At 36.3% G+C, this 25,185-nt stretch overlaps 1 protein-coding gene across 1 annotated transcript; it reads right to left on the bottom strand.

Annotated features, from left to right (window-relative positions):
- Positions 1–3,530: 3,530 nt before the first annotated feature.
- Positions 3,531–20,599, bottom strand: LOC137658630 (spliceosome RNA helicase DDX39B-like). Its single transcript, XM_068393559.1, has 10 exons — positions 20,443–20,599; positions 12,137–12,360; positions 11,068–11,195; positions 9,606–9,882; positions 8,059–8,177; positions 7,605–7,736; positions 7,343–7,489; positions 6,480–6,617; positions 6,177–6,316; positions 3,531–3,947 (listed from the first exon to the last, which is right to left on the bottom strand). The coding sequence occupies exons 2-9, from the start codon at positions 12,357–12,359 to the stop codon at positions 6,185–6,187; spliced, it is 1,296 nt and encodes a 431-aa protein (XP_068249660.1). The 5' UTR covers position 12,360; positions 20,443–20,599; the 3' UTR covers positions 3,531–3,947; positions 6,177–6,184.
- Between the last annotated feature and the right edge of the window lie 4,586 nt (positions 20,600–25,185).

The following is a 25,185-nucleotide window of genomic DNA, read 5'->3' as shown; positions in this document are numbered from 1 at the left end:
CTCTGACACCTCTGACATCCTCTCATCATCTAGATGGATGTCCTTCATCGCATCCGAGAGTGATCTGGCTAAACAATATGGCCAGAATGTGTATACAATCTCGACGATCATCAAGCACAAGGCAGCCATTAAAGCAGTCAAGCCATCGAAGTGTATCACCATTATTTCAAAATGTCGCAGCCCTACCCTAGATGAGATGGAACGCCTCTTGTTAATATGGATAAAGGACAACGAGATTGTTGGCGATACGATCACTGAAACAATCATTTGCGAGAAGGCCAGCGCTATCTATTGTGACTTGAAGGCGGCAGGCTCTGGAGTGACGCGGGGAAGAGATCAACCAATGCTACAGCGGAGGAATTAAAGGCGTCTCGCAGTTGGTTCGAGAAATTTAAGAGACGGACCGGGATTCATCCAGTTGTTCGGCAAAGAGGGGCTTCAAGTTCGGACACCAAGGCTGCTAACGATTTTGTTAAGTTCAAAAAGATCGTGGAGGATGAAGGCTACATAAAGCAGCAAGTTTTCAATTGTGATGAAACCAGGCTGTTTTGGAAAAAGATGCCTAGTTGAACATACATCACTGATGAAGAGAAGAAAATGCCTGGACATTAGCCTATGAAGGATTGGTGGACTCTTGGCCTACGTGCCAATGCCAGAGGGGACTGCAAAATCAAGGCGTTATTGGTTTATCATTCCGAAAACCCTGGGGCATTTAAGACACCCAAAAACCCTAGGGCATTTAAGACAGTCAATAAGGACATGCTGCATGTTTTCTGGAGTGCTATTTCTAAGGCTTGGGTTACTAGGCATTTCTTGTTGAATGGGTAAACCAAGTATTCAGCCCTGCTGTCAATAAGTACCTTCAGAAGAGGAATTTGCCTTTAAAGTGCCTGCTTTGCTTGGATAATGCACCCGCTCACCCCCCAGGATTCGAAGATGATATCATCGACCAGATCAAGCTTATCAGAGTGCTGTATCTTCCATCGAACACCACCCTTATCCTCCAGCCCATGGACCAGCAAGTCATCTCTAATTTTAAGAAGCTCTACACCAAGCACTTATTTAAGCAGTGCTTTAATGTCATGCAAAGCACCAACTTAACTTTGCGTGAATTTTGGAGAAGCCATTTCAATATCGTGCACTGCTCGAAGATCATAGATCGGGCTTGGGAGGGAGTAACTCGACGGACACTGAATACAGCTTGGAAGCAGCTTTGGCCTGATGCCGTTTTCCCAAAGATTTTGAAGGTTTTGGCCCCGAACCTGAACCTGTGCTTGCCGTAGAGGAAGATGTAGAAAAGATAGTTTCCCTTAGCAAGTCCATGGGTCTGGAGGTCGATGAAGATGACATCATCAAACTCATCGAGGAGCATCGTGAAGAGCTCACCACCAAGGAACTCAGGGAGGTGCATGCCATGCAGAATGATAATGTTCCAAGCGCAGTTGACCGAGTCGGAGGAGGTAGAGCCCATCTCAAGTTCGGCTGCAATAAAAGAGATGTTAGTACATCATCTACACGTGGTCGACTTCATTGACAAGTATCACCCACGGAAACTTCAGGTTTGCCGTGTAGTTTCTCTATTTGATGATGTCTGCTCAACCCATTTCAGAAAAATTCTGAAAAGCCGTACCAAGCAACTTTTTTCCATAGTTTCTTTAAAAAATCTACGAAGCGGTCTAGTGATCATGATGAAGAGAAAGAAAGTACTGTATAGCAAAGAAAACTAAGATTGAAGTGAGTGTAAGTGGATGAAAATAAAAAATAAAAAAAGTAAAAAAATCCTAAAATATAAAAATTAAATAAAAATAAATAAGCTAAGTTAGGTTAAATTTCACGTAGTGTAAGTTACGGTACGTTATCGCAGTCACCATCTATCTCCTCGCCGTCCGTCTCCCCCTGCATAGCAAAGCCTACACCTTTGTTGGCCTGTCTCTAAGGTAGTGACAATAAAAACACCCTTTATAATTTATTTTTTTTTAAATTATTCTTTTTTTACATCTATTATACTGCAATTGTATTATTGCCATGTGTAGTAATTTATTAGGGAGTTATAGGTATTTTGGTCTGTAGAACGAATTATGCAAATTAGTGTATTCTTAAGGGAATATTCGCTCCAACACATGATCTAGGTCCCGGAATAAATTAAGATCGTATGTAGAGGTTCCAATTTTCTTTATTAGGTTTTTGTCTTTTCCGAGTTTTCCTCGATCTTTAGTTAGTTTTCCACCTATCTCGTGTTAATTCCAATACATATTTTGTTAAATTACAGTTTTCCTTTATTTGCTTCCATTTCCTCATGTACCTGGGAGTACCCATTTTGTGTTGCTAAACTCTTAAAACCGGCATCAGTGATTTTTTATGTCAGAAAACCTTAAATCAACAATCAGTCTTTCTAAAAATTACTTTCTTAGATCTAAAAATCTTTGCTTCTTGCCATTCTACGACTGGTTGACACCATTATATCTAACTAAATTGACTTTTCACTGGGAAAATCTTTCATTTTTCCACTTGGGCTTCTCGATGTTAATTTTCTATGGTGCTTTTTTTTCTTTTTTTTCTTTTATAAAAGGTGTTCATGATTTTGAGATTGGTTCTTTCGGCAAATTCTACCAACAAGAGTCCTCAATATTCCTTGCGCCTACCCCAAATTTACTAACCGCTGATTCTACCAAATGGCAAATGACTAATTAGCATAGTTACATTTCAGGGATCAAAAGGAAGATGGAGCTCGAGGGCTCATGTTAGTGCACAAGTAGCACTGTCTCTAGTACTAGTGATAGTAATAACATTTTATTGATAGCCAGATGATTTCAGATTTTGAGATGCTGTGAAGTTTAAATGTACCTCGACTAAATGGTCTCTCTTAGACGCACCGAGTATATGCTTTGCACATTGACATACCGGCCCTAGAAAAGGGGGCACAAAATTTACTTAGTACTTTATATCTTATTAGATTCCCTGTAATAGGCTTTATCAGGAAAATCCTTGGAGATCACATAATACATTAGCCCAAACATGGTCGCTACATACATCAATACATATTTGTCCCAAATTTAGAACTGGTGAAATCAACCATACACTATGTTAGCAATAGCACTGATCAGAAAATTGCTTTGTTTTGTAGACTCAAAAGGTAAATGCCTAGTAGAAGACAGGTCAAATCTGGATTGGATCTTTACACCCCTGCACCAGTAGACATGATTCGGCAAGTGATGAAAAACTCCCGGAATTCTAAATGGTGCGGATAACTGTTTTAGCCACAAAGAGAATGGCCAACAGATTTGTGTATGCACAAAAGACTGCATAACTTTTCCCCAAGGTCTTCTGCACTGCACACTTGATTCAGTTATAATTCCAGACTTAGTGTTTTGGGGTAAAATAACATCTTGGAATATAAGATATTGATCATCAGCAAACCAGAAATAACACCGAATAAAAATTTGGTAACTTTCATCGATACCTTAAAACCGTTTAAATTACTCTTTAATTTCTGATATTTCTTTCCCGAGGACTGCAGACAAACAACTGAAATTGGCTTTTATTTTTATTCTGTAAAAAAATTTACTTTCGAAATGAAAGTGTCTCAAAACAAAAAAATAGTGTTATAGTATAAAAATGAATACTCCGTTGCGATGTTTTTGGATTTCATTAAAACAATAAGTTGCCTTCAGAATTACCTTTCCCAATTCTTTCATATACATTGAACATTTAATGGATATTGATCAAACCTTCAAGCAAGCCTGCTTTCTGTAAGATCTATTAAAAAAAAAAAACCAGCAATGGTTAGCTTTTGAAGAACCACTTATAAAAATTAAAGTTTCTGTAATTTACATGGAATTTGTTCCTTTAGTGCAACCAGAAAGGGTGAGGTAGCATGGAGAATCCACATTATATGGGCTGAGGTCAGACAACAACACAAGTACATCCCATTCTCCACTCGCAGGTACCTAGAAATTAAAAAAAAAAAAATAAAAAGAAAAAGTAAGGTTTTCTCATACAGTACATGCATGATCCTAAACTTGAGGTCACAATACTTTATATGCATTAAATTTCAACCTAAACAATGAAAAAATTTCCATATAGCTTTATATATACTGTATATATATATATATATATATATATATATATATATATATATATATATATATATATATGTATATATATATATATATATATAAAATCGCCCCGAACATATGACTTGCAAGATTTTATTGAACAGGTCACTGCCCATGATAATTCAATCATAGGCCACTAAGTTCAAATATTTAATAAACTTTATTTTGAAAACCACTGGTTGTACACAATACACAAGTCAGCTTAATCCTAATTTTTAAAAAATAATTGCTATTCACATCACTGGCAGAAAGCGACCGGGCAATACAGTGATTTCCTTCAAATAGCCTAACGATTAATATTAAGTGTTCCCATTATCGAAATATTAAGTAACGATACAAAGTATTTTGTGGGTCTGTATAGGTTGTCACGAGTACTACATAGCGTAAACTTGACTGTACGCTAGTTTTATTTAATATCTGATAATAGATTGATGTTTATCTAAATTAAGTATACTAATAAGACAAATATTTTTGAAAATATATTTCCTTTTACATTATAGATGAAATACTTTTGCTGGGCAAGTTAGTATTTTCTTTTAATTTCTTGCAAGAATAAAGAAAATGAATTTACATATCTTACGTAACGTGTCTTGTGAAGTCATGTATCTGGCGGAAGAGCGCTGACAAACCGAATGATTTCCTTTCATTGTGTTACCGAGTAATCTTATTACAGCATTCCTATCATCGAAATACCCAGTACAATATCAAGTGTTTTAGTGGTCTGTATGATTAGTTATGAGATTACTACAACTTACAAAAATTGAAAAAAAGAAGTCTGACGGTCTTATTTCTGGCGGAAGGCGAGAGGCAAATTAAGCGATTTCCTTCCGATGCTTTACTATTCCCATAATCAAAACATCGAATAAGGATATAAAGAATTGGATGGAGAATTTTTTAATAATTTTGAAATTAAAGTGAAGATTTAACAGAACCAAAAATCAAAATTCAGACAGAGCGCACGCGAGCGAAAGAGGGGCGTATTCTTTTTATAACTAATAAGGTTTATAAACGAACTGTAGGGGAAATGTGATACCCTATAACATATTGGCGCTGTTGTAATAATCATGAAGAGATTTAGAATGTTAAAGAAAATTATATAAATCAGTGTTATTCATACTATGTGCGCATAATCGTAATACGGCAGCGTGACCTTGAGATCAGCCGATACCAACCGAAAGTGAATCAAAAGTATGTTGATTATTGCTATGATCAAGAAATTGAAAAATAAAATAAATGGGTTTTAATAAACCACAATTAAACAATAATGTCTAATGAAATATGAAGGCTTAATATTGAATCAAAAATTTAATACTGTATGAAGCTTTAAAAATGAACTACCCCTATGGGATTGCGAGTGAGCGCACATGCACAGAGAAAGAGCTACAACGATTTCACATGATACTTAATAAGACGAACTGTATGGAAAATGATTTCATGCAACATATTGGCGCTGATTTAATATTCACCATGAAGATTTTTCTAACAAGTTTAAGAAATTAATAAAAAAAAAATATGCCATACGTATGTACGCCATACTTTGATACGGTAGGTAGCGGCACTTTCAGATCAGCTGATCATAACCAAAGGTGAACAAAATTTTAAGTACTTCTCGACTGGCAAAACGCTTCCAAAATTTGAAAATGGAATACAAAAATGCATTAATAGAGCATAAGACATCCTATGAAACAGAATGGAATAATGATACAGTAAGAAAATATTGATAAAACAGAATGGAATAATGATACAGTAAGAAAATATTGATAAAATGTGATCGAGATGATTGCCGAATCTAACATGATAATAAATCTACGGAAACTTGACTATTTTTAGTTAGACTTATGACAAATTTGACACGAGACGCATCTCTCGGTACCTATCTCCGTCATAAGTCAGCGACTACCTGTCATTATCATGCAAGCAATAGCATGATTCAAGTCAATCCAATGCCTTTATATACTAAGTAGTAAATCCTTTCCTTTAGCAATTCATGGCAAGAATCCTTGTACTTTAAGAAATTGGCCTACAAAACTACGTAATATCAACATGACAATCTTTTCTTACCATTAGACTTAACGTCCTTCAATATAGGTTGACAAATCAATTTCTTCAGGTAATTCTGTAATGTTGACATCGAATCTCTCTTGCACATCATTCAATACTTTAGCATCTCCTTCCTCGCTGACAAAAGTGATGGCCAAACCCTGGAAAAAAAAAATAAATAAATAAATAAAATTCTTTCCTAAACACACAGCATTACTTTTTAGAAAAGCTTTGATGGAATACTGTAGGCTAGTCCACCAACTCGTTTGAATACTCATTATATCAAGACAATGGTAAAGTAAAATCCATGAACTAAAAACTCACCTTGGTACCAAATCGCCCTGCTCTGGCAACTCTGTGAAGGTAGGTATCGCTATCCTCTGGCATATCATAGTTGAAGACAATGTTAACACGTTCAATATCCATACCACGACCAAAAAGGTTTGTAGCTACTAGAATACGCTGGAGGGGATAAATTGGGTATAATTATTAGTAATAGAAATAATTTTATTCATGCATGCACCATTAAGTAATCTGCATATCAACTCTAAACCAGATCTACTAGAAAATCCGTCAGGCTTCACCTCCCAACAATGATAGGGGTCATGTCTGTTTATACATTTTCTAGAAGTACATCAAAGATCAGCATACAAATAAATCAATAACATTTGCCTAAAAGATTTCATTCATTCATTGCAATGTAGCAAGAGTAGTTTTTTTTATAATTTCATTACATCTTCCAACCATAAACTACTCAAAAAATTGACACTTCTATAGTCTCACTTTCACTAGCTAGACAGGCTACTCTTACAAATATTTTTATTTCCAGTGGACTGTAAACCAATTTGAATTCAACACTGCACAACTATTAGACGTAAGACAGATTTACTGTAATTGCTAGGTTTTTCCTATGCTACATAGAATATGCTAACATTAGTGAAACAGACTAAAACCACCCGCATCTTAAAAAAACCTTATTCCTAACATCTTTGAAATACAAAATTCTGTTAATATGTTTAATGGAAAAAATATTAGGTTTGACAATTATTTGTTAGTAGTATTCTCATTTCAAGTCTTGCTTCTATACTTTGAAGTATTTCATTATTTGAATCATTGCCATAAATTTTATAAACTTAAAATATCTAAATCAATTACTCTTAACATATAACACACACTTAAGGGCATACCTTCTGGAAATCTTTAAACTGTTGATAACGGCTCAACCTTTCTTCTTGCCCCATGGCTCTGTGAATGGCAACAGCAGGGAAGTTCTGCTCAACTAACAACTGTGCAAGAGCCATGCAACGCTGAACGCTTTTCACAAAAATTACAACCTGCAAGAAGATTAATTATTGAAAAAGCCAGACTATCATTATTACAGGCAATTATCATTATCCGACTAAATATATTCAATAGACCAGTAATACTTTTATACAATCACAATCTTACCTGATTAAATTCAAGAGCATCAAGCAATTCGAATAGTTTTCTGTTCTTTTCATTCTCTTTGATCTTAACGTAATGCTGCTGTAGACCGTGAAGAGTTAACTTTGCTTCATCGTCAACGTACACTTCCATGGGCTGTGGGACAAGTTATTCAACACTTTAGGGTAGAACAATTACAATATATTAATCCCGGCAAAAAAATTTTAATTTTGTTAAATTACTAGTTAAAAAGTTTCGCAAGTTAAAATGCGGAATTAATAAGACATAGCATAGACCATAAGATAATCTAATATGACTCATCTAACTTCTTTGACTGCCCCTGGTTAACAATAAACTTGTTGATTTTTATGGAGACTGGAATTACAGTACTTTTACAATTGAATGAAGCCAGAGTATCAAATTAACAACTTTCGAACATTAACTACACATGTACAGAAAACACTAGTCAAGAACTTACATCTTGCATGAACTTCTTGCACACAGGACGAATTTCCTTGCTCAAGGTGGCACTGAACATCATGACCTGTTTCTCATGTGGTGTATTACGGAAGATCTCTTGCACATCACGTCTCATATCTGTAAAAAGTTTATTAAACCAAAAATATTACCATGAGCATTCTGGTAGGTTTATTCTGAAAATTTAATTATTCTAATACCCGTATATCATGATCCCTTCACTTCATGAAATGCTCATTGTAATTGCTATCTTGGGAAGATAAAATTTTGTTATGCATATTTAAAGGGTGATCACATAACAGGGTTCAATAGTAAAGTAAAATGTAAGGAAGAAATGTTCTAAACCCTTACAGTATAATTTTTTTAACAAAGTTTTCTTTAAAAAAAAAAACACAAATTTGGTGATTTATATTTTTCCCAATTATAATTACCACAGAAAGCCTGGGGAAACTCCCAAACATGCCCAGAAAAATCCACCTACCAAGGAGGAGGGATATGCCCCCAAAGGTCTAGTCGGGGCAAGGTAGCCCAGAGATCACCATTACTGTTCTTCGACAAAAAACCTACCTACACCCACCTATGGCACCACACAGGAAAGGTTGGCCTGGTAGTAACGCAAATGTATTTCGTGTAAGTATGGCTGAGAGAAATAAAAATTACTGACAATTTGTTTGTCTAGACAAGATTTACTTGCCACAAACTATTTTCTCAGAAGACTCAATCCTTATGAGACGGGGCTAAGGCGACACAGGTGAAAAGGAGGTAGGAAGATGTACTGAAAGGGTCATCCACATACATGAACATAACTAACATTACATAGAGCGGGAACCAAAACCCCTCCCAAACATCTCGTGAGGACCACAAAGAACTCGCGCAGAGTTTGATGGATGGTTCGACTAGCATTCCAAATACACACACACCACAACTCTACCATTAACCACAGTGTGTGCGAGTTCCCGGTCGCAGTTAGAGGTGCTACTGCTACTGTGCAGCCACGACCAAGCCAATATTAAACGCATGGAGGGATTGACAGCGGAGTCCTTCACACAGACACGGGACAATCTCTTTAAACCAAGTGCTCCAAACTCATAAATTTTGTTAAGCAGGGAGAGGGGATAGGGAAAGGGCACTATCATTCAGCAACTTGGAGGAATAACTTCTCTTGGAAGGATGCGAGAAAATCTTCACATAACCCTCAAGTTTGTACCTAGGCACTGGGCAATGACGTTTAACTCGCTCCTCTCCATACTGAATGGCAAATCTACACACACTGGGAAAAAAAGGGTACAAAACTGAAAATTTGGTCAAACTAGAAGAGATGACGACCCTCACGGGGCAACAATCAAACTAGTAATGGTGATGTGGCCTCTTGCCCGGAGTTGACCTCAGGGCATATCCCTTCACCTTGGTGGGGGCTGGGTAGGATTTTTCTGGTCGTGAATGGGAGTATTCCAGACATCTTAAGAAAGTAGTTTGTGGTAGGGTTTAGGAATATTTACATGGCAAGAAAATTAATATTGAAACTTTGAAGTATAGATATAAACATACCTAACTGAACAAGCATTTTGTCACACTCGTCCAATACAAAGTGCTTCAAGTTCTTGAGGCCAAGTTTCTTGCCCCGAATGAGAGCCAATAGTCGACCAGGTGTTCCTACAACAATGTGGGGGCAGTTACTCTTAAGTGTCTCTTCATCCTTGCTAACATTCATGCCTCCAAAGAACACTCCTACCTTAACATTAGCCATATACTTTGTGAACCTTTCATATTCTTTGGCAATCTGATATGCAAGTTCTCTTGTGTGACACATAACCAGCACTGACACCTGTGAAAATAAAAGGAAAAAAAATTACAAGAATACTTTAAGATTACTTTTGAGACTTAAAATTACAAGGGGTTATTGATGTCTTGCTAATGACATGTACAGTATGACCATCAAGCAAGTCTTTAAAACAAAGTCAAGTCTGACTACCTACTGCCTAACGTTAACTTTCAGCTGCCTCGCTGAAAACTATCCTAATACCTGCGATTTCCTCTTACAGTATTGTATAACTTGAAGAACATTAATCTTTACATTGAAAGGGATGATGTTAACAGTACTTACAGGTATGTAAATGTAAATACAAGAGCACTGTAACTTTCAAAACTAGAAATGATCACTACACTTAAACTTGAAAATGAACTATTGTTCATAAACTGCAACAGTTGTCCCAAATTCTGCTATGACAGACAAACTGTCCAGTATTCACTTCTTTCTGTAACTGACACCCACATACAACACAACTCCAAACTAAGAAATTTGTAGCCCTCCCAACAAATTAAAAGTGTTCAGGGGCAATTAGAGTGCAAGGAGACAGGGATCAGACAGTACATGTACGGGGAAACTAGGTGTATGGAAACGAGGGAAGGACACTGAAAAGTGGGTGCACACAATTATACATAGCCAAATTGTTCAAACAGATTGCAAGTGAATTACCATTCTCAGGCACTAACTTACCCTATTGCACTACTGAATTTTTATTATTTAAGCTTACCACATACTTTACGTTAAACTACCTTTCCCTAATACAATCTTCCTATGATTATACTTCCACAACTGCAATAATTTCACAGAACTTATATTGCAGAATTCATGCATGGGTTAAATATTTTGGAGGCAAATTTCTCATTAACATCGACAATTAATTACTGGGTAAACCGAGTAGGAGGGATTGGACGAAACTATAATTAACAGGTTGAATAGATAAAAAGGGCAACCACTATACTCATCACTGATGGTGTAAAATCGCCAAAAATATTATTCAATAACTATGGTATTTACAGATTAAATTCCAAGAAATTGCATCATATTCCCAACTCATCAGAATAGTTTCATTCTGAAGACTAGAAAACATTTTTTAGGTTCTTTGTTACAAATATCAAAACTAGGAAAATATCTAAAAGTAATATTGCGCTGCCTTGTATAACACAACTGGGCTTTTCATCATACTTGAAATACATGATTGCATACCTGTCCATCAACAGGATCTAACTGTTGCAAAGTTGCCAGGACAAAAACTGCAGTCTTTCCCATACCAGACTTTGCCTGGCAGAGAATATCCATACCAAGAACTGCTTGTGGGATGCACTCATGCTGCACTGAAAGATGAAATAGAACATTTTAAGAACAGTAACTTGAACATTGTCTTAAACTTAGTTCACCTAATTTCCCTAAGTCACTTTGATTATTCCCTTGCTCCCAAGTTTATAAAACTTTCTGCAGAACAAAAACCAAATTTCAAAATGCAACCTTTAGTTCATATACAGTAATTCACAGATGATATTAAAATCTCAAGTTCAACCTTTCATTAATATAATTTGCCGCATATCAGAAACTAACATTTCAAATTTCAACCTTGGTTCACATAATTCACTGCAGATCAAACATTTAAAAATTCAGCCAGTAAGTTTGATGCAGAGCAGAAACCAATATTTCAAAATACAACCTTTAATACATATAATTTACCGACCAGAATCCAGCATTTCAAAAAACCTAGATCATGCAAGTATAAAGTCTAGAGTAAGAGACCTTTGCTTTCTAGAAAAAAATGGCAACATCACAAAGAAATAATTCACTTATACTCTCGATGCTTTCGCTAACGCTTTCACTAACCTTGAGGACCACAAATTTCATAATGGAATTTACTTTTAGTTTTTAAATGAATGACTTCTTTCTTGACTTTTCAGGCCCACTTAAAAAATTAATAGATTGGCAACATGAATCAAGCTTCCGACGAACTAGTCCATCCAAGTCCCTTCATTCACAAAACTTCAATTGTCCCCGGAAAAAAGGGAAGAGAGCCAATACAATTAAATTGGATAATAAAAGCAATGCACAAATGCGTTACACAATTTTTATCTTGTGGGGGATAACCGATGTGGCTAAGAACGACATCCTAAAAATTGGACGACATTCCCATTTTCTATGCAAACAGTACCTTTTTCTAGTCTACCTAACAAAGGCTACGCTAGTTACGTTTATACGACAAATTGTAAAGATCGAAATACTGTATTTACATTGTACTAAGAAAAAACCTCACCTTCAGATGGATGCTCAAAGCCACAATCCACAATGGCCCTTAGGATCTCTGGTTTTAAGAGGAAATCTCTGAAACCTGAGGAGTGGATGGATACATAGGTACCCTTCACATCCTTCTTGGCTGGAGTTGCTGCTGCCCCATCAGCAGCTGTTGCTGCCTCTACTGGTGCCTCCTCTTCCTCTTCATAATCGAGAAGCTCAGGCTCTGCATCTGTTCCTGCCATTCTGGAAACAAAAATTAAATACTATATAACTGGTTGACAAATTTACTAAAAATACAACTAGTGATCAATTAAAATCTTTCTGAACATTTCTTGCTAATTCTACTTTCTAAGGTTGAACTGCCTAAAAACTGTGTAAACCCCCCCCAAAAAAAACTATTTTTTCTCTTTACACCAGTTTTAGCTTAGTAACATGTGAAACTTGGTTACATTCTTACAATATATATTTTAGTAAAATTATAGAAAATATCACTTTGGAAATTAGACGATTGAAGGTCTCTCAACCAAATACTCTGAACCAAATAACCCTTTTTACTCTTTCCATTTTATTTAAACGTAGTTTTGTTCTGCTCTATATCTCTGGCATGGGAAGCTACTGAGCAAACAGTTCCTAAATTGTATATGCTGCTCATGTCCAGTGTTTAATTCAGTTTTGTTGTCACCTAGTCCAACAGTTCATATAAAGATAAAGTTTTGTCTATTTATACAGTATTTTGGCATAATTAGTTAGGATATTGGGACTCAAATCGTACAATATGTATTCCGAGGCCTACATCCTATTGTCGGGGGTCTATAAATATATATATTTCCTGCCAATTGGAGATTTGAAACTCCTGCTGATTGGAGATCTGAGACTCTTGCTGAAAAAAAGTTTATGGTGACAGTTTTCCATATTCATGATATGAGTGAGATGAAGAAAAAAATTAGTGTCCTGCAATCAAGAAAAAACTGTAATGAGGTATGTATTTAAGTAAAGTGCAATACTTTTCACTCTGTCCCTTCAATGTGATGTCAACACTTGTGAAATATTACAGAAACTTGGGTGTAAGAATGAATTGTGTGATTTTGATTATAAGTAATGATGGAAGACAGACACTGGCCCACAGCCGTATTTTGGCATGTCATTCTCCAGTTTTAGCTGCCGTACTTCAAAGCAGATTGACGGCAGAGCCTGACTGGTCAATATTAAGGCCATTGATTATTAACATTGGGGAAGTTTCGGTAAAGAATTAGGGCATCGAGGGTTCTGCAGTCAGGTTCTTGATATGATTTTAAAGTTCCGTTTTGTAACTGTGTAGTGGTATATCTTGCATGTAGCTTAGTATTTTTCTCTTGCTTGTACAATATGCGAAAGGGATGCTAATTTTGCCTTTAATTGATTATTTGAATTGACAAAACAATGTAAACAATGTTAATGTATTTCTAACAGTTTTTTGTTTCATTTGAGGACAAATTTATTTGTGGTCAAGCTACCTGTTAATTCAGCATGTTAAATGAAAGGAAATAAAAAACTTTCTAGATGGGTTCCCTAGCCCCGTACAATTCAAGGGGTGGTGCCCAGAGGTTCGTTCTCTTGATCCGTTACCTATATTTTTGGGTATTCCACCATTGTATATTTTTTTTTTGTGAAGTGAACATTGGGTTGTGGTCAGCATTCGGATGCTACCTCTGGCCACAGTCCATATACCACTACAACGTCTACTCTCAGGTTAAATTTTTATTTACAAATAAATTTTATCTACTTAATGGCAAATGGTCTCAAGTAATAAAAACACCATTCAAAATGCTCACTTACCACTCTATGGTATAAAATCAGAATTTTGCAGTATGGGATTATTCCCCAAGATGACCGGAGAAATAATCCCCGCACAAATTTTTTTTATTTGGGGGGGGTGGGTGCCACTTCATAAATTAATTATTTTCTAGCAGTTTTAGACATTCCAAAGTTTATAGTATTCTTCAAAACATCAGTCCCAGACATATTGGAACATCAGTACACAACCAAACAACTCCAAACGCTCGCCGACTCGCGGCTATTTCAGCACCAGTGTAAAGTATAAGAAACTTAAACTAGTTCTACAGTCACATAACATTCAATTTCAATCCAAATCTGTGACGTTAGCAAGGACTGAAGTCTACATAAATTACCTCTCCGTAAAACGAGGCTCTCATCTGTGACCACATTACGAAAGGAATAAAATAATTTTGTATTTATCTAATAAAAAAAAAATGCATGACTATCTTCCCGATTGAGTTGGTTGATATCCTTAGAGATTACAGAAATTAATGCGCTTGAAAGGTTTATCATTTTAAACTATTCAGGGACAATAAATACCATCATAGAAATAAAAATTTCATGAGATTCTCCCTCATATTCATCAACCTGTATCCCGAATACACTCAAAAAATGAACCCAAGGAAAAAATCCTCGCCATCAATCCAATGACAACCAGGATCAGCTGTTCTGACATTTCTGACACTGTTAGCCCTATTTCCCCTGCAACCCCTACATTGTACAGTTCGTACAAATGGACAACAAAACTAGTTTTATTTGTGTTGGCGTTCAAGACGAGTACGTAATAAGTACTATCCTGGAAGCCTAAGTTCGTGAATTCAATTACGATATTATGTCTATCTCGATCTCTTTGAACTAATCCTAACACAGTACTCCAATCCCCTAAAACTTTATCTGTATCGCTGTCATCTATTGAATCCTCACTATATTTTCTCCAATTTCAATAGGCAGATATTTACAGCTATAAAATATGACCATAAGGAAATTGGAACGGCATTGAGAGTCCGAGCGATAAGCAAATCTATTGATTTTTATTTAAGCAACATCAAGGGTATTTACCATACTACAGCTTGGCCTTTGTTGCCATTACATTCCTGGGAGGTTGCCACGTACCCAGACACCATTTAAGGCATCCTTACAAGGAGCACATTAAAAAATGTAATATCGTCATGTGATGTGGATAAACTGTGTAGGCAGACTTCTGCAACAAGTCATATGAAGTGTTCAACCTTTTACGGATTGATGTATAAAACTTTAATCAAACAATATCAAAGATACAATGTTCTATGTTCCTAATCTCTTAATATCCTTAATACCAGGATACTGTGTTATGCCCCTACTTCAGTTACAGTTAGAGGTCAGATAAGAAATGCATATTTGGTATGTATTAGTTGGAAAAGATATAGGAAAGTTTAACGTTCGAACGTTTGGTTCTAATACTGTAAACACCATTTTAAAGTTATAATTCTCTTTTGCATCCCGTTATATTTCTTAAGTACCAATTATTGTAATTTTCCTACAAGTTCACCAACTGTTATAGTACAGATCTAATTTCCTGAAGATGTCTTTTATTGAGAATCTTCCAACCCAAAGACTACATTCCATTTGGGAGGGAAATAGGATAGCACTGGTGTGAGTATTGTATTTCAAATTTTTTTATTACTATCAGTCTGGAAAACATTCTACAAGTTTTAAGGAAGGGTTTCAAAATGGTCAGGGTTATGACTTCGTCTTGGAGTAAGCCAAGAATATGTATGCAAAGGGGCTAATGACTCCGAAAGATAAGGATATGGTCCTGGCTTTGGTGAGGAATATTAGCTCAAATTGTATCCTTGTTAAATTTCCTCTTAAAATTCCTTTTTCAATTAGAATTGCTAGGTCTTAAAAACAAAGAAATACATTGAAACAAAATCATTCTAGTGGCGTATGAAAGTAGCAGAACACCCCCTTCCTATTAGTTACTAAGCTACAATTTCTTCTTCTCTACCCGCCAAATTTAACTATTCAACTATACCCACTATATCCAAGTATTTGACTTTATCCAGTACAACTATACCAATCCTTTTATGTAATACCCTCGTATACATAATCATTTGACCCCAGTATTTCTTGTTTTATTATCCGATACCTTATAACATCACCTCATTTTATATTCCCATTTAATATTTATCATACACTCCATTTTATCTTGCTACATTACTATTATACATTTTGTTATTACCTTGTCACACCATGATTTCACAAATACTTGCTCTGGAAAAGTTTCTCATCCTAGTTCATTCATGTTTACTCTCTAGACCCCGTTTTTCCGTTAACCAATCACAAACCCATACGTATGGAATGTTTGCATGCAGTATTCCATACTTAAAAGCATTTGCTAAATTTCATGGCATGGATTTTTTGATATGTCAACCAATGTTGATAATTCCCTTAAATAACAATGTAATACCCCAACGTTTAGTGTCCCAAGTGCCGTTCATAGCAGTTAAGACGTCACAGTCTCAACACCCCGGTGACCCACAAGTTTCGTCGTCCGGGTCGTGAAAGTAGGTCATTAATTTCTTCAACCTAAATGTTTTTAGTGTGCGCAGCTCAACATTACCGCTTGCCAGTTCAAGTTTGTGACCTGGGAAGGGGGTCTGGGGGCTTGTGACCGGGGCAGGGGGTCCGGGGGCTTGCCCCGGCTAGGGGTTGTGACCTGGGAACTACTACATTAGGTTAGGTGGGTTTGTTAGGTTCTGTACCCTTCTTTATACACATGTTAGCACAGCATTGCTAACGTTAGAATAACATTGCTAATGTTAGCGTGTACTGTACATACGTTCTTAAAGAGTGAAGTGAGGACTGAATTTGAACAAGCACCATTATATTTAAAAATTTTAACAGAAAATATATGTTTTCCTGTAGAAAATAAAGTCATTTAACCAGTTTTCACCTTCATTTCATCCGCTACTTGAAGTTAGTCGAACTGCTTGTTCTGTTTGTTTACGGTTGAAATGAAGGTCAAATTCGGTTAATTCACATCATTTCCTACAGGAAAACATATATTTTCTGTTCAAAATGAGAATCTGTAATACAGTACAACTCTACCAAGTTATCTCCGAGCATCGCCTGTATCGTTTGCTTTTTTTTGTTTGCGCGAATTGGTGCAGAATCAAGAGAATAAACAATAGGTCCAAAGCAAGCGAGTGCAAACACCCAAAAACCCCGAGTTCCCACTGGGGGTCCCTTATTATCGGTGGATAGATATATATATTTCTGAAACTATTAATTTGCAACAGGAAAGAGTCATTTTCCAAGAGAACAGACCTTTTTTAATAAAAAAAAAAAAGGGGGTAAAGTTGTACTGTATTACAGATGCTCAATTTGAACAGAAAATTTTTTTTCCTGTAGGGAAGGATGTGATTTAACCAAATTTGACCTTCATTTCAACCCCAACCAAACAGAACTACCAGTTCGACTAACTTCAAGTAGCCGAACTGGTTGTTGTTGCGGATGAAATGAAGGTGAAAACCGGTTATTTAGAAGTTATTTTCTACAGGAAAAAATTTTCTGTAAAAATGTTCAAATATAATGGCTCTTGTTCAAATTCCATCCTCACTTTGCTCATCAAGAACGTATGTACTGAGCACGCTAACATTGCTACGCCAATATTAGCATGTGTATTTTAAAGGATTTTTCCATATACTGTACCCTTTACACAAAATATAAAAGGGTACAAAAGGATACAGAACCTAACAAACCCACCTAACCTAGTAGTTCCCAGTTCAAAACCCCTAGCCGGGGGCAAGCCCCCAAACCCCTTTCCCAGGTCACAACCCCTAGGTGGGGGGGGGAGCCCCAGACCCCTTTCCCAGGTCACAAAACTTTAGCTGTTCCGTTCCGTTGTTGGGCGGAGGGATTCGCCTTTCCATCAGCACCTCCTTGGTTTTCTTTATTCTAATTCTTTTATTTTCTTCTCTCTTTTTTCCAATTTTGATAAATATCTTTTCTTTTCTCTATTCCTTCTTTCTTGAACTGGCAAGTGGTAATGTTGAGCTGCGCACATTAAAAACATATAGATTAAAGAAATTAATGACCTACTTACACGACCCAGACGAAGAAACTTGTGGGTCACGGGGGTGTTGAGACAGTGATGTCTTAACTTCTATGAATGGCACTTGGGACACTGTAAATGTTGGGGTATTATATTATGTTATATAAGGGAATTATCAATACTGGATGACTTATCAAAAAAATCACCATGAAATTTAGCAAATTATTTTAAAGTATGGAATACTGCAGCCATTACAAGTTTCTATAACTTCCATCGCAAAATACGAAAAAAAAAAAAAAAACTCACTTGAAATAAAGACCTGACTAGGACAAAGATTTCCATGGAAAAGGATTTGTTGGAAGGGGTACGAAGAGACCACTTGAAGAGATAAGGGAAGGGGGGTTGGGATATATTAACCGCCACCCCCTGTGCACTCTCACCATACGTATGGGTTCGTGATTGGTTAACGGAAAAACAACGGTCTAGAGTAAACATGAACGTACTAGAATGGGAAACTTGTCCAGAGCAAGTATATGTGAAATAGGGGCGTGACAAGGTAATAAAATGTATAAAAGTAATATAGCAAGATAAAATGGAGTATGATAAATAATATTTAATGGGAATATAAAATGAAGTTATTTTATAAAGTATCGGAAAATAAAACTAGTAATACTGGGGTCAAACGTAATATGTACACGAGGCTATTACATAAAAGGAATGGTATAGTTGTACTGGATCAAGTCATATACTTGAATAAAGCTGGTAAAGTCGAATAGTTAAATTTGTTGGGTAGAGGAAGAAATCCAATTTGTGGAGGAAGAGTCTATGCACAGGTCGAAACCTGCTATGTACAAAGGAACAAATAAGAGCGACTACACCCATCCCGTAGAATGCCAAAAAATAAATGAAAAACACTGTAAATGTTAGCATGTTACGCTAACATTGCTAATGTTAGATTGCGCAGCTCAATATTACCCTATTTTCTCTTGGTTTAATATACATCCAAGAAGGTAATGTATAGAGAAGAAAAGGCATGTTTTACCATTATATACTGTTTCCCCAGTGTTTTCTCCACCCAAAACCCTGAATTCCAACTGGGGGTCCCCCATTATTGTTAGATACACATATATAAATATATATATACATTTCTGAAACTTCATTTGCGACGGGAAAGTTTTTTTTCGAAGAGGAATGTTTTCTATAGCAAAAAAATTAGTTTTTTTCCCTAGGTTACATTGCCCTGTAATAAAGTACAATAATACCGTTAACTTTACACGATGGAGATCCGATGGGAAAGAGTGATGCTGTCCTTGTGAGCAGCCTCTCGGTACAATAATACCAAAAGTTGTAGTCATTTCCCTATGTTACATTGCCGTTGTATTGGATATTAGATTTGTGGTGGGGCAATAACAGGAAAGTAACTAATTTTCTGTAGATTGCAGTGCTTTGCACCTATGCTTCATCTAGTACTGTGCCAACAATAAGTGTTGTAGAGGGAGCAACGAGGAAGCTGGAACCAAGGAAAACCTATGTTTCATGTATTGGCCTAGAATTAAAGATTCATATTTACCAAACATTAATTTATATCAGAAAATTTTCTGACCAGAATTATATACAACATTTATTGTAAACCGGTTCCTAATAAGAGCAGGAGTAAAGCTACAATGTTAACCTACTATTTTCACATACAGAATTTAAAATTCCACGAAATGTACACGCTTTGGCATGACCACAATGCCTATCAATTGAGTGGGAGATGCCATTATCGCAAGTATCACAAATACTACTAGCCATTAAATTCCCGCGTAAATTTATAGAAATGTCTACCTCAACCCAAAAACCTGCCTAATCCAAGGTAGGATTGACCATAAATTTAAATAATCTAAATGAAACACATTATACTAAGAACTAACGAGAAAATTTTGAAAATTAAACAAACTAGGGGTACGGGGCATCGTCCTTGAGGGACCGGATTTGTGAAATCAACAATAATTTCATTATCGGTTCAAATGCATTACGTGTAATGGCTTAACCTTTGAGTTTATCTAATAAACTTGCCTGTATACAAGAATTTTTCAAGTGAACACGTGCGAGATTACAGGATACCGGTACCGGCATTTCCGGTCAACACAATATAGGAGTAAGGGTGAAAGAATATCTAAATACTTTACTATTCCTTATTGTAAACATGCTTTAATCAATATTTTGACGAACCCTTTACGCTGTTAAAATAATCAAAGACTTGAAAATGCTGTAAAAAATTATAAGTCTTTGTTTGTAATTCAACAATGTCGGTACCGGTAGGCTTGGGATACTCGCCGCCATTCGAAGCAAATTACAGAAATTTACACTAAACACAAATAACTTCACTATATAATAACACCAATCACAAGTACACTGTCCTGGGCAGTAAATAAACTACCTGCAAATACCAAATGCCGCTAATCAACCGGAAATTGATAAAAATTACTCACGTGGTTCTTTGCGTATACGTCCGACCTCGAGAAAGAATTGGCGTCGAGAAGGCGGCTTGAAGCGACTAGCGGCTGTGGCTCTCGCACTCTACGATGTAGACTCGTTACGTAACACCCTACAATTACGTAAGCAGATAGTCCTAACAACCTTGGTTTGTTTGAATTATCGAGGAATTTTGGTGAAAGTATTTATTTGCTTGATGGTTGATACCGTTTCTTAATTTTTAGTTTGTTTTGTGTGATAATTTTGAAAATTAGAAGTGCCGTGGTCTCCTCTAAATTGGAGCAGACGACTTTTGTAAGGAAATATCTCTCTCTCTCTCTCTCTCTCTCTCTCTCTCTCTCTCTCTCTCTCTCTCTCTCTCTCTCTCTCTCTCTCTCTCTCTCTCAGGTAATTTTAGGCTATATGCGTACTACAGAAGGCTGTTTGTTTGAATGTTTTAATTCTAGACGATTTTTAGAGGGGTCCAAGTTTTGAATTAATTGAAATGTTATTGTCTAAATATTTTACCAAATGGAATGTTAATTTAATTATCTCGTAATTGAATTGGAAATTATTACCGATTGCATATACTACTCATGCAACTACGCATGTTGTATCGATGGTATATAAAACATAAAACAAGTTTCGTGAGAAATGTCGACCAGAGAAGCATTGTGCTGTAGTAACCTGATATTATCCCCCTGCCAGATAGTCTTTAATTATTTACACAACATATCTTTGGACAACATTTACTTACGAGTTAACCATGTGTTCGTTGGCTTTTACATCCAAAAATTTAGCCAACAACGTATGCTCTCTCTCTCTCTCTCTCTCTCTCTCTCTCTCTCTCTCTCTCTCTCTCTCTCTCTCTCTCTCTCTCTCTCTCTCTCTCTCAGACATTTAAAATATTCAAATCTAAAGATTTAAAACCAGTTATTTCACCTTTCGTTGCTTTTGTTTTGAAATACATGATAGGTGGCATGGCCTTGATTCGAAATGATAATCCTATTTAAGCTGTCTGTTGGGACAAATAACAATGTTTCTCAAATGCTGAATTGCGTTGTTATTCGACTTGTTAGGGAACATCGCTATTGCTCTACTTATTTTTCCTGTTTTTTGGTCAGGGCCAATATCTTGTTTGTCGTCAAGTAAAGAAAATGCCGAGGGTGGACGATAAGACAATTAAACTTTAAATAACTATAATATAGTTATCTATGATGATATTATAATTATTCACTAAGAAGGAAAACCAAACCATATAATCAGAAAATACAAGAAGCGGTTAAACAGCCTTTCTGCCATGAATAAATTATCTTGAAGGTCTACCGGTGAATGTTAGGAAAATCACCCCCTGGTGGTAATAACAGCCGATGATTTTATATTAAAAAAAACGAAATAGTTAATGTAAGTCAAAGTTATGGAAATATCGAATTGTATTAATACTGAACCAGATATAAGAGTAAGACTAATGAGATTTAATCATGTAAACATCGGTGATGTTTTCAAGATTGTTATAGTAAAACTTAACTGCGTAATTCATCCGATGAAAATGTCTAAACTCATAGGAATAGAACATTTTCATGGTTCACTGGGATAATTTTGAAAAATTATAATACTGAAGTTACTGAGGATTAAGAGGTACAAGTTTTCTAAATTCAAGAAAAAGTAACTGTAGTTAAAACAGTCCTGAAACTACGTGTTCTTGAAAACAAGGATTTGAGTTTATGCAGACATTTTTCGAATTAAAGGTTTAAAAGATAATCAGATAGCATATAAACGGAACTAAATTCCACGGCGATATGTTGCAAATTACCTGTTGTATGTGGACAAATGTAGCATCCTGATTTTCCTTGATTTAGGTGTAGTAGGTTGGCCAAGGCACCAGCCACCCGTTGAGATCCTACCGCTAGAGAGCTATTGGATCCTTTGACTGGCCAGACCGTAATGCATTGGATCCCTTTCTCTGGTTACGGCTCATTTTTTTCTTTGCCTACACATACACCGAGTAGTCTGGAATATTCTTTACACAGTCTCGTCTTACCTCATAGACCTGACAACACTGAAATCACCAAATACTTCTTCGGCCAAGGGGCTAATTATTGTACTGCAATTGTTCAATGGCTACTTTCCTCTTGGTGAGGGTTGAGGAGACTCTTTAGCTATGGTAAGCAGCTCTTCCAGGAGAAGGACACTCCAAAATCAAACCATTGTTCTCTAGTCTTGGATTGTGCCATAGTCTCTGTACCATAAAAAAATCTAAATGATGAAGTAGAGACATTTCAAATATAAAAAAAAAATCGTATGGGCCTTTATACAATTTATCTTACGCAAATACTAGTTAATTCTGGAATAAGAGGGACAATGATTTTTCGAGAACTTTATCATATTTGAAGCAAATATAAGGGCTGCTAAGAGAGAGATTGAGGTTGTCTATAGTTGGATGTTTGTTTTGTGAGCCTGAATCTATGAAGGCTGTTGCCAACAAAGAATCAAAAGACTTGTGTCATATGCAGATATTCATAAAATGTGTCGTCGTACAAACGAGACTGGCAATATTGATTGTAAAATTAACTTCTCTGCTCATTAAAATCGTGAATCCAGAATCTTGTATAATCTATTGTTCAGTTTAAAACAAAGAATTCCTATTTCAACACCGTCGTGTCATTTTTGCGAGAGGTTATCTACGACTGTGGGGAATGAGGAGACAAGAGAGGTGTGGTAGTTCTGGTGTGGCCAGGCAACATTTGGTCGCTGGCCTGCCGCCCAAGTCATGCCTCTACCTCCACACTCATCGAATGCGGTGTGGCCAAAGCCTTAGGTCCAAAGTTACCTGTTAGCAAGAAGGGGAGGTTTTAGCACATCTTGGAGAATTGGTAATGTTACTCCAATATGTAAATGTGTTTGTGGTAGCTGAAGTCCAACTAATTACTGCCCAATTTACACAACTCCCTTATTATCTAAAGTTTTTGAACGTCTTTTGGCAAAATGTCTTAATAGGTTTGCTGAAGGTAATCATCTGTTCCCTAGTTTGCAATTTGGTTTTCGCAAAGGCCTTGGAGCATGTGATGCCCTTCTTACAATCTCCAATGCTGTACAGAAATCCCTTGATTGTGGTCAGGAAGTTTGCTTGATTGGCCTTGATTTTAGTGCTGCCTTTGACTGTGTTAATCATGAGACCTTTGTTTTCAAATTCAAACAGTTGGGAGTAGGTGGGTCGTTTCTTAGCATCATTATTGAATTTTTGATTAATAGATCTCAAAGAGTTGTTGTTGATGGGCACCATAGTGAATATAGGAATATGATATCTTGTGTTCCACAGGGTAGTGTTCTTGGCCCATTACTCTTCATACTATGTACACATGATCTGTGGTACGTTTCGTATTTTTTTATTCTTCAGATTCACTGCCCTTTCCATGCATTGTCTCGATTATTCATGTTTACATATAACTGCCATTCTTAAGTCCACTCGGTAAAACAAATGTTTACGTCTAATTCTCCAACATATGATTAAATTTTCACAACCCCCTGTTTTCATATGTCCATACTGACTCATGATTATCTATTTCCAGGTTTCATAGTCCCCAGGAAGTTAGGAAGTATGGAGACAGTAACAGAGTCGGAGATTTGGCATTGCTAGCGAGAATAAAGATCTATGAGACACTAGTAGTACCTGCAATGTTTGCAAATATTGAGACATGGGGTATACTAAAAGATAAAGAAATGAAAGAACTAAAGAGTATATATTACAAAATTATGAAAGGAATGTTTGAACAGGTTGCTACCACACCATACTGGGGGTTAATAGCTGAAACAGGAATATGGCCAGTTGAAAATAGAACAGAGTATAAAAAGGTGAGGCTACATCATATCATAACATCAGATGATAAACGGCTAGTTAAGGAGGTAGTGGAAGTTCAAATAAGAGAACCATAGGGGGAATGTTGGGGAAAAAGTATCATAGAAATATGCAATAAATGATATTAAAATAGAAAAAGTAATAAAGTATAAAAAGCAAGTACTCAAAAAAGAAATAAAAAGTAAAGTGGCAAAATGAAATTAAATGAAAAAATAGAAGGAAAGAAAGCAGAGATGACCAAACTGAGGTTTGTGAATAGTAATGGTAGAAGAGATTACATAGGAGAACTTGACACTAATAAGGCCGTAAAAGTTATGAAAAAAAGTTAAATATGTTAGAATTAAAAGAAAATTATATAAATAGGAATGATAATGATAAGCTTTGTGTGTTGTGTAGGGAGGCAGAGGTTATTGCTGAGCATATTTTTAACTGTAATGAGTTAAGGAAATTTAGAAATAATAACATAGAAATGGGGAATTTGGAAACCCTTACTAAAGAGGTTGCCCGGTATATTGGACAGTCCTAAAGTTAGAATTAAAAGTATGCAAGCTGTGCTGTCTGTGTAGGAGGTAACTAATAATAATGAAATTTCTGCAGATTGCAGCGCTTTGCACCTACTATGCTTCATCTAGTGGCCGCAGGGGCATAAAAACAATTAGAATAGCGCCAAAGTATCCCTGCGTGTCGTAAGAGGCAGCTAAAAGGGACGGGACGAGGGGGCTGGGAACCCCCTCTCTTGTATTTACAATCCTGTGAGACATCAAAGAGGTGGAGCTGGGGGCGAGAGTGACTGCTCCCCGCACTCTAGTTTTGGGGTGTTTGAATGTGCGTGGATGTTGTACGATAGAGAGTAAAAGATGTGAGATTGGAAGTATGTTTAGGAATAGAAGGATGGATATATTGG

This window comes from Palaemon carinicauda, chromosome 19 (assembly GCF_036898095.1).
Source record: "Palaemon carinicauda isolate YSFRI2023 chromosome 19, ASM3689809v2, whole genome shotgun sequence".
Lineage (NCBI taxonomy): Eukaryota > Metazoa > Arthropoda > Malacostraca > Decapoda > Palaemonidae > Palaemon > Palaemon carinicauda.
This window is presented reverse-complemented; position numbering and strand designations above follow the sequence as displayed.